General features: G+C 57.9%; 1 protein-coding gene across 1 annotated transcript; it reads left to right on the top strand.

Moving 5' to 3' along the window:
- The first annotated feature begins 8665 nt into the window (after window positions 1-8665).
- GPRIN2 (G protein regulated inducer of neurite outgrowth 2) lies at window positions 8666-9976 on the top strand. The gene has a single exon (XM_007174551.2). The coding sequence runs from the start codon at window positions 8681-8683 to the stop codon at window positions 9974-9976; it is 1296 nt and encodes a 431-aa protein (XP_007174613.2). The 5' UTR covers window positions 8666-8680.
- Window positions 9977-10330: the final 354 nt, after the last annotated feature.

The following is a 10330-nucleotide window of genomic DNA, read 5'->3' as shown; positions in this document are numbered from 1 at the left end:
TCTAGGGGGGCTCTCTGATGCTCAGGGAGCTGGGAGCCCCAGGTCTGAGTCCTCGATCTGGCACCAGCTCTCAGTACATCCCCACATAGCTCATCCCTTCCTGGAACTCTGTTGACTTCCCTAAAAAGGAAATAAGAGTAAGATTCATGAGATGTTGGAGGAGGAGCCCTAATTCCTGGGCAGGGGCAGGAGTGGGTGGTGGTCTCAGCAAACAAATCCCCAACATGCCCCCTTTTGGCCGTATCCCCCTGCCAGGCTGTGTATGGCGAGGAGGCCAGCCATCTGCTAGACCCTGGGAAAGAGACCCCACTGGAAAGGGGTGCTTAGGACAGTCTGAGCCTTCTTAAGCAGAACCCCACCCTCTTCACCAGTGAGTGAGATCCCAAATTGAAGCTGTAACTGGAGTGGGGGGGCGGGTGGGCAGAGAAGGTAAAACCAAGGCTTCCAGGCCCTAAGCAGCAGGATCTCAGGCTGGGGGGAGTAGACAGTGATGCCCGTCATTAAAATCTGGGTGGAGAAGCGTGAGGGCATGACCCACAGGGTCAAATGCTGTGTGTGACATGGTGGTGTAGTCGGCTCTCTGTATCCGTGGGTTCCACACGTGTGGAGTCAATCAACCACAGATGGCAAACTTAATACACGATCAGCAGTCGGTTGAATCCAAGGATGTGGAACCTGCAGATATAGAGGGCCGACTACAGCACTTGACCATGTGAGGATTTTGATATCTGTGCTGGGGCCTGGAACAAATACCCCGCGGATACTGAGGGAATGACTGTTTATCTGTTGCGTACTTTGGTCTATGAGACAAACTGATGAGGGGCAGCTCAGAGCTACGGACAGGGGTACTAAGGCTGGGAGGGGTCTCACATGCAGAGAACACACCAAGGCATTGGGTGGGGGCAGCTGGGTGTGAGGTCCAAGCTGCACCTGCTGCATAGTGCCACACGCCCCCTCCTCTGGACTAGGTGCCAGGCTAGGGGCTACGGAAAGTGAATGGTGCAGGCTCCTGCCTGGGCTTTCCACTCTCCAATGGCTGGGGATCTTTCTGCAGGTCCCCTCTTGATGCTAGGTGGAGGCACAGGGCTGGTGGAGACCAGAGAAGTGCGGCTGGGGCCTGAGGTCTTCCCAAACTGGAAGAGCAGCAGAGATGGTATTGCCTCTTCCGCCACTGAAGACCCCTCAGCAAAGGGCTGGGCAAGCAAATCAGTGGCCCCTGCAGCTGGGATCAACAGAGGAGGGTCGACACTGGGGCTCAATTCTCGGAGCCCAGAGATAGGACAAGATTCTCTTACAAGGGGCCCTGGGGTGGGGGTGGAGGGTGGTAGGAATCTCTCGAGGGTGGAAGGGGTCAGGATCAGTCTGGGCTGGTGGACGCCTGTTGGGAGTCTGTGTGTAAGGAGCCCGTGGTTGTCAGAGATTGGGGGATATTGAGCGAACTGAGCTCACAGGCCCCCATCCTAGTAGGGCAGGATCGGGATTTCCCAGGGCCTGGACCAGCTCCTGGCATCATAGGGCGGGGAGAGAGCGAGACAGGGCGTTTTGGGGCTGCAGAGAGCGGCAGGAAGGGGTGCGAGCTTGGGCGGAGTTGGCTCATTCCCACATGGTCAATGCACAAGCCAGCTGTTGGGGTCCCTGTGAGTGGGCTGGAGATTGAATGCCAGGAGTTGGGTTGGCTTGGGGGCAAAGGTGGAGACAGGGACATGGGCGAGGAAAGGGATGAGGAAAGGTGTGGGAGAATACGGGCTTTGGGGCCAGAACTGGGGAAGCAACTATGGGCATGGAATCTAGGAGGTTTAGGTTGTGGAGGCTGGGTGGAGGGCTCAGGGGACAAGACCTGGGTCTTGGAGGGGCCGTGGAGGTGGAGTGCAAAGGACCAGGGTCGGTCTTGGGGTCTGCGAGAGTGAATCGGAGAGGATCGGACTCTGGGGTCCAGGGCTTGGAGAATGAGCGTCCACAGGGCGGGGACTAAGAGGGACCCGACCGGGTATCCCAGGGGACAGGTCCTAGCGCTGGGGTTCTCGAGGGCAGGGTGGGAAGTCCGTGACTTGTGAAGGGCGGGGCCAGGGTGACCAAGAACATGGTGCGGGCCGTGAGAAAGGGGGTCTCCAGAGCGGCTGTAGACCTCTGTGAGGGGCGTGGTGACGGAGGGGAACAAGGACCGAGGCGGCGGAGCTATGAAGACTTGGGCTGGGGAGCTGGGTCGGAGGCTGGAGGATTGTGGGGAGCCGAGCCTATGAGACTGGGGACGGCGGGGTCGGGTCGAGAAGATGGGTGTCTTGGGTGGGGGGGTCGTTGGACAGGCCTGTAAAACTGGAGATCATGGTGGGGGCGGGGCCGAAAAGACGGGACAGTGGGACGTGCCGCGAGGAGGGGGTCAGGAAGGAGGACTGGGGGCTCGCGGGGCAGAGTAGGGGAGAGTTCGTGGGGCTGTAGGCTGTGGGGATAGTGCGGGGAGTAGAGGGACCGTGGGGGCGGGGCCGGGGCCGGGGGCGGGGCCGGGACGCCGACGTGGGCGGTGGAGCGCGGGGGCGGGCCCAGGTGAGCAGGGCTGCCGTCCCCTTCGTCCCGTCTCCGCCGGCTCCCCACCCCAGCCCCCAGTCACCCCTCGGCGCCTCCCCGGCTCTGGCTCCGCGGGCCGGGCGGACCGCGGCTGGCGGCGTCTTCGGCCCAGGCCAGGTCCGGCTCGGCTCCATCTTGGGCCGCTGCGCCGGGCACCTGTGGCGGCCACAGGAGCAGCGCTTCCGCCGGCCTGCGCGGCCCTGGGCGGGCGAGAGGGTGAGAGGCCAGCTCCGTTCTCGCCCGTGTTGGGGCGAAGGAGGGTGGGATGGGCGGTGCCTCCCCTTCCTGCGCCCCGGAGCCCCACTCCTCACCTCTCCCTGCACTCGGACCCTCCGCATCCCGGCCCCCGCTCAGTGCTCAGCGCCCCGCATGGCCGCATCCCTCCTCCTATCTCTGGTCTCATTGCCTTTCCTATCCCCTCTTTCACGTCTCCTCTGCCCATCCTCCCATTTCTCAATACTCTGCCCAGGACCCCGTCTCATTCTGCCTCCACCCCTGTTCCTATGGTTTCTTGTCCTCCCCTTCCTCCTCCCTTTTCCATCCCCACCGCCCATCCCACCCTCCTCCCACAGCCCTCAGCCCCAGACCTCCCTTCCCTCTCATTCCTCCTGCCCTCCATCCCTACCCCCTTGGCCCACGGCCCCGTCTTCCTTCAGTCACTGTCTTTGCTGCTGGGAAGGTCTGTAGCCTAGTTTGGGGGATCGCGTTGAGGACCTTCTCCCTGAGTCCCGGTGGGCTTTGTGTGGGAGGGTCAGGGCAGGGACCCTTGCCCCTGGGGGAGAGTGTGTGGTGTGGTGTGTTTGGGCCTTTGGCTCCACAGCCTGTATGTTTGTTGTGCAGTGTGCAGCTGTGTGGATGCTGTTTCCTGCAGGCTCACACGCAAACGGGCCTGTATGTCGGCCTCTGGTGTGTCCACGGCTGGGGCGTGGGCCTATGCTGGTTCATGGGTGCCCGTGGCCACGCAGGTAGCGACACACCAGCCACCTGGGCTGCTTCGGGTTTCGGGCAGCTGGACCTGGAGGCTGACCTTCTCCATCCCAGGTTCCTACTGGAAAGTATGGGCAAATCCTCCTCAGGGGAGGAAGCTCTGGGGCTGGTGGGGCCTAGGCTTCTCTGTGGTGAGCAGAGCTGGGTCCTGGGGCCTCTGCCCCACTGTTACCCCAGGACCCTTTCCTGCATAGCTTGTGAGCTGGGCATCTTGTTCTTAAGGCTCTATGATGGGTAAGTTTTGTCCCTCTAAACACTTCTCAGTAGCTCAGGAATGCTCCCTGCTGCATTCCCCCACTTTGGCCCTAAACAATCTGGTCCTGTCAGTCCCTCTTTTGCTGCTGGGATGGATCAGACCACCTGCTGGAGGTTGCCACACCCTCACTATGCAATGAAGGATTTGGGTGATGTGTATCCCTCCCTGCTCCCTGAGGGGAAAGATCCACATCTCAACATAATGAGCAGTTTCCCCTCCTGACCACATAGCTTTGCTTTTTCCTGTCTTGGTTTTGCTGGAAGCAGAAGTCATCATCCAAATGCCTGTCCCTTAAAAGAGAGGACCTAAATGGATGCCACAGGTGTGGTCTGCAATGGGGCCTGCTTGCACTGGCCTTGGTAATCCCCCTGGGCTCATCCCCAGAGGCCTTGGACTCCTCCGCTAGGGCGACACAGCAGGAGTTGGAACCTCTGACCAGGTCAACCTAGCATTCTCTTTGGTTGGGCCTCTCTGGAAGTTTTTGCAGAACTGGAGTTTTTTACTCAAAATGACATTGGTTGAATGCTGCATGTGAGTCTGGTTGCTCCTCCACTTGCTGACAAGCAGAACTGAGGCAGCAGGAGAGTGCTGCCTTGGCCACAGGGAGTTGGCCACATTGCAAATTTGACTGGCATCAAGTGGGACAGGAGAGAGAACATTAAAGTGTCATCTAAAGAACACTAGGAATCTTGGATACCTCTGTGCTTGTGCTTTAACTTGTGCTAAAACATCTTCCCAGGGTCTTTTTTTTTTGCATGAAACCAGAGCCTTTTCCATGATTTTTAAGGCAGATGGACATGCCATTTGGGGCACTTAGAATGCAGACTCCAAACTTGTGTGTGTCCGTATGCATGCAGGTATGAGCGTGTGCATGGGTATCCTTCAAAGTTGAGGTTTAAAATAGACTTGGAAACATAGTGATGATGGAGACATTGGGAACACTGTTGGTAACTAGGTCCTAGGATGGGATGAAAGGAAAGGATGGGTAGGAAAGATTAAGAAGCGAGACCAGGCTAACCTATAGGGTGTCTCGATGGCTTCCTAAAAGCCATCTTTCTGCTCCCCCCCACCCCCCAGTACTAGTCCTATGATACCTTGAGCACAAGTCACTCCTGATGGGAGGAAGAAAGATAAGATTACTAACAATCACTGTTCCAGGCAGTCCATATACCATCACGTTCAGTCTGCACAACAGCCCTGCAGGGTGGGGATTTATTTCCGATTTGCAGATTGGGGAAACTGAGGCTCAAAGTGGTTAGGGGTCCACCTGAGTGCACATATGTAGGAAGGGGAAGAGCCTGGATTGGAAGCAGACCCCTTGCCCCACCTGCTTGCCTCTGGCTCCAAGGTTCATTTGGTCAGCTCCATTGCTTCCTGAGAGGCCCCTCTTCTTGGTGGTAGGGTGTGTGGGAAACCTCCTTTCCCTGGCATAACTCGAGTAACTTCCCTCGAAGCCCTTTCCTCGTTCGGGCTGTGAAGGCCAGCTAGGGTTCAGCTGTGGGTTCTTTGACATTTCTGAGCTGCTCCAGGTCTCAGTTTTGTCACCTGCCGTTTGTGGAGATGGGCTGAGGAAGGGAACCAACAGAAATATAACATCCTCCCCCCACCCCCGGTGTCTTTGTGGTCACTGTTCTCTCACTGGGTGATGACCAACCCTGGACACTAGACAGCCATCTGGTGAGGCAGGCACAGCGGGACCCTTGTCACTGACGGCTTCTCACCAGCTCCTGGTGGAGTCTGAGGGTATCCCCAGCCTTGTCCCACCCTTTCCTTAGGGGGGCCAGGGCCTGGCCTGGCTCCTTAAGGACCTATTTGTGAGGAGGGTCCAGGGTAGGTGAGGCTCAGCCAGAAGCTGTGTAGGCTGTCCAGATAGGGCTTTCTTGGCATACTTGGTCTTGGGGCTCGGTGATTGTCTGCCTGCCAGGGGCTATGTGTGACCACAGCCTTCCCACGCAGCAGGTGCTCCTCCTGCCCTCTTGACTCTGGGCAGCCTGTGAAGCTGCTAAGACGCAGGTCGGGTGGGATGGACATCCAGGCTTTGTTCCTACTCATTCACTTGTTCCACTGGCATGTGGTGGGCACCCCTGGGAGTGCCAGACGCTGCACCGGGTTCTGGGACTCCAGTTGAGCCACGGCAACAGTAAATAAAAAGGAATGACAGTGGAGAGCGATGGTGTCTAGGATGGAGGTCTGCACAGTGCTCAGAGGGAGCACAGAGAACCTCAGACACTCTTGGGTTTAATTCCTGGCTTAACCACTTACCAGCTGTGTGCCCTTGAGCAGGTCACTAAACCTCTCTCATACGTCTCAGATGACATATGTCATGAGGTTGCTTGGACTATTAAATGAGACAGTGCTGGAAAGGAGATGGCACACGCCTGGCAAACAGTGGGTGATTGGGCACTGGGAGCTGTTTTTCTTATTATCATCACTGTGATTATTGGCTTTGTCGCCCTTCTCTGTTTATATGTCCATCTTAGAACTCCTTGAGGGCTGGGCCTGGGCCATAGTCCTCTCTTGCCTACTCATCCTTTTCCTGACTCTTCCAGGGACCAGTCTGGCTTCAGCCCCAAGGAGCAGCCAGGACAGGATACTCCTGCCCAGGCTGGGACCATGTCTATAGCTGCACAGTCCAGTATGGTCGTCATTAACCATATGTGGCCCTTTAAATTTCAATTACTTAAATTTAAATAAAATCAGATTTCAGTTTCTCAGTCGCACTAGCCACATGTCAAGTGCTCAGTAGCCACATGTGACCAGTGCCTACTGCATTGGATAGCACAGAGCAGCATCCTTCCATCATTGCCGGAAGTTGTGCTGAACTGGGCTTCATAGCAAGCCTGGAGCTCTCAGGGGACAGCTGCCCTAGAAACATCCTCACCGTTGGCTCGAACAGTCACCAGCCATCTCCTGAGCTCTGGGACAGCAAGAAGTTTGTAATATACAGAAACTGAGTTCCCGAGAGCCCTTCCCACATTCCCTTTCAGGTGGCCTTGCTCACCTGGCCAGGGTGGTTGGTTTCTTGACAGTTCTTATCAGCCCAGGCTGGGAAGGCAGGACTGGGGTTGCCCAAACTGCAGCTGTTGCCTGCTATCCCTGCCCTGTTTCTGCAGCTGGTCCTGCCTGGCTGGGAGTCTCAGAGTAAAGTTTCTAATTCACAGCTTTGGCCGGGGCCAGGCTGGCCCAGATGCCCTGACCCCACTCCCTCCCTTTGGGTCCCTGCCCAGCCCCTAGCCTGCTGCCCCCTTGTTGTGCTCTGAACACATGCCTCCTGCTTTCTGCTCACCCTGTTCCTTGTTCCTTCCCCCTGGGCACCATCTCCCTCCTCTCGCTCCAGGCCCGACCTACATGGCTGGTCCTCCAGGAAGTTCTGATCCATCATGCAAAGTGAGCTCTCCTGCCTTGGAAATGCCCTCCCTCAGACCCCGTTCTTGGCACTCAGCCCTTTCCCCTATGGGTTTACTCTTGTATTCGCTTGTTCTCTCCGTCAGACACACGGCAGACACTGAGTGCCAGCCACGTGTTAGGACAGACAGTGTGGAACAGGCCACGGGCTTTGACAGCTTCAGGCTGGTGGGAGGCCCACAGTTGGCCAGACTTTTCCATCCAGGCCAGACAGTGCTCAGCCAGAGATGGAGCCAGTCCCATTGGGGAAAGCTTCCCCGGGAGGAGACACTAAGGTTGAAGGGGCCGGTGCTGACTCTGGGCTGCAGACGGGCCAGTGGGCAGGTCTGGAGGAGTCTATGGCTAGAGGAAGGGACAGGAATGGCAGGGAGGGAATGGGGCAGGAAGTGTGCGGTGTCTGATTGGTGGTACAGGTATCCCCTGCTTTTCAAAAGTTCACTTTATGTCACTTCACTTTTATGAGAGACCTACATTAATTAGTACAGGTTTTCAATAAAGGAAAGAAATCCGAAGAGGATTTTACAAGAAAAGGTAGTTGCTTCTTTGCTTTACGCCATTTTGGTTTACGAACGGTTCCATAGGAATGCTGTACTTTCGGATAGTGGGGGAGGCCTGTACTGGACCCCATTCTGCGGGGGGCACAGCTGATCTAAACTAGTTCCATGTTGCCCAGTTCCAAGAGCCTGGCATGCAGTAGGTGCTCAGGAGATGGCTGGGGGAGGAATGAGCAAATGCCGAGTGAGTCCTGTGCGTAGAGGGCTGATATGGGGGCCTCTTCCTACCCTTGGAGCCTGTGATGGAAGCCAGGAAAGCCCTTCCCCTTCACGGCAGCCAAGACTGATCCCCAGAGACGTGACAGCTCAGCCAGGCTATGCCAGAGAAGATGGGGAGGGCCATGGGAGAACCCAGGGTGGTTCTCAGTGTGCCCTGTATTCATTTCTTGCTTGTCCCACGAAACTTCTCTGAGCCCCCTCCCCGCACTGTGTACCAAGGATGCTCTAGTCCAGGTGAAAGAGATACTGACAGCTGTGGGAGGAGCCCGGCTAGTACTCACCAGTTGAGCTTTACTGGTTATTAAAATACTGCAATACTTCTGTGCTAAGACCTATTGTCCCCAGCAGGCTTGGCCTCTCCCCTGGCTCCCCCCTTCCCCATAACCCAGCAGTAAAGAGTCAACAGCTGGCCTTCTGGGTGGTCTCTAGGACCTTACCCTAGGGCTCGTTCTGATCACTCGGTTCTGGTTTTTAGGTATTTGAAGTGTCATCCCTGTGTATAATGTGTGGTGACCTTGATTTGAAGTGTCTGGTCTCCTGTCATCGTTTTGCTTGTGGCTTTGACTGGTCAGGCAGGCTGCAACTGAAGCTGTCCCCTCAGTGCGCCCTGCACCCTGTGGGCCCCCAGCAGAGTCCAGCGGAAGTGCTGCACCCAACTCAACGCCGCTCCCTCCCTCTCTCTCTCCTGCAGGCAGCCATGAGATCCAGCCGCCCTGAGCTGGGTGCCCAGGAACCCCTCAGTCCCTGCCCTCAGCCCCTGTCCTGGAGCTCCTCCAGCCTGCCGGGCGAGGCCAGCACGGGTGCCGAGGTCCCGGAGGAGGAAGGGCGCCAGGCTGAGCGTGAGGAGCAGGCACGGGCCTCCAGCCCCCGGCCACAGCCCAGGGCCATGGGTCACTGGCGGAGCGGCACTGTGGGCAACGTGTCTACCGTGGGCGGTGGTGACCTGTGTTGCCTGTGGGACCCCAGCACCGCCGCTGTGCAGAGAAGCCACTCAGACCTGGTCTGCAGCACCCAGACCTGGGGCCACAGCAGTGCCCGAAAGGCCAGCCTCAGCTGCTCGGCCCTGGGCAGCTCGCCTGTCCATAGGGCTCAGCTGCAGCCCAGCAGCACTTCTGGCCAGGGTGGCCAAGCCCCCGCAGGCCTGGAAAGGGACCTGGCTCTGGAGGATGGGACTTCAAACTCAGCCTGGACACTGGAGGAGAGTCAGGTGTGGGTGCCGCCACCTGGCCTGGGGGGCACAATGACCCACAGCAGCAGCCTCAAAGCCACTGGGCAGTCGGCCACCACCTCCTGCTATGCTCTGCCCCCAGCAGCCCTACTCTGTGGCATGAGGGAGGTGGGGGCCAGCAGCTGCTGCCATGGCTTGCCTGCCCCAGGGATCCTGGCCTTTCCTAAACTAGTGGCATCAGTGAGTGAATCTGGGCTGCAGGCTCAGCATGGGGTGAAATTCCAGTGTAGGTTGCCTGTGGGGCTTCCTGGGCATTCCCACTGCTGTGCGTACCCTTGGGGTCCCACCAGGTTAGCTATGGAGGCTGGCGCCAGGACCAAAGATATGTGGACCATGACCTCAGCAAGTGACTTGGCCCCCATCTTGGCATCACCTCTGTCAGCCCAGGATGCTGGTGTGCAAGCGGCCCCCAAGGCAGTCTGCAAAGCTGTGGCCACCAGCCCGCCTCTGGAGGCCCCTGTGGCCCTGCACACATTCCCGGAGGTAACTCTGGGGTCCAGCCTGGAGGAGGTGCCATCCCCTGTGCGGGACGTGCGATGGGATGCTGAGGGCATGACATGGGAGGTGTATGGAGCTGCAGTGGACCCTGAGGTACTCGGCCTGGCCATCCAGAAGCACCTGGAGATGCAGTTTGAGCAGCTCCAGCGGGCCCCTGCCAGCGAGAACAGCCTGTCTGCGGAGGGCCGGAGGGGGCCACTTCAAGCTGTTATGCAGTCCTTGCAGTGCCCCAGCTGCTGCGGCTGCTCCAGTGCAGCCCCTGAGTAACGAGCTGCGGTCCCAGGAGCTGCCCTGGGCCCATGGACTCAGCCCCAGGGACAGTAGGGGCCCTGTGCCCTTTGGATCCACTGGCACCCATGGACATGTCTCTGTTCTCGGCTGCCTGCAGACCACAGGACTGCAGCCTGGGGGCTTCCTTCCCCCTGCAGCTGGGCTAGTTTTTAAGGGCTTGATTTCCAAGAGCCACATCTGCACATCCGGCTCTGAACTCTGGGACAGTTTCAACACTGTGCGTAAGAGGGATTCTGATTTTTCTGTCAAAACCCTTGACCTTCTGTTCAGTCTCTCCTCAGAACTCTGCCATGATTTCCCCCAGGCCTCTTGGTGGCTTTATTTTCACAG

This window comes from Balaenoptera acutorostrata, chromosome 16, assembly GCF_949987535.1.
Source record: "Balaenoptera acutorostrata chromosome 16, mBalAcu1.1, whole genome shotgun sequence".
NCBI classification, from domain to species: Eukaryota; Metazoa; Chordata; class Mammalia; order Artiodactyla; family Balaenopteridae; genus Balaenoptera; species Balaenoptera acutorostrata.
Note: the sequence above shows the minus strand (reverse complement) of the source record. Positions and strands in the feature narration are given on the sequence as shown.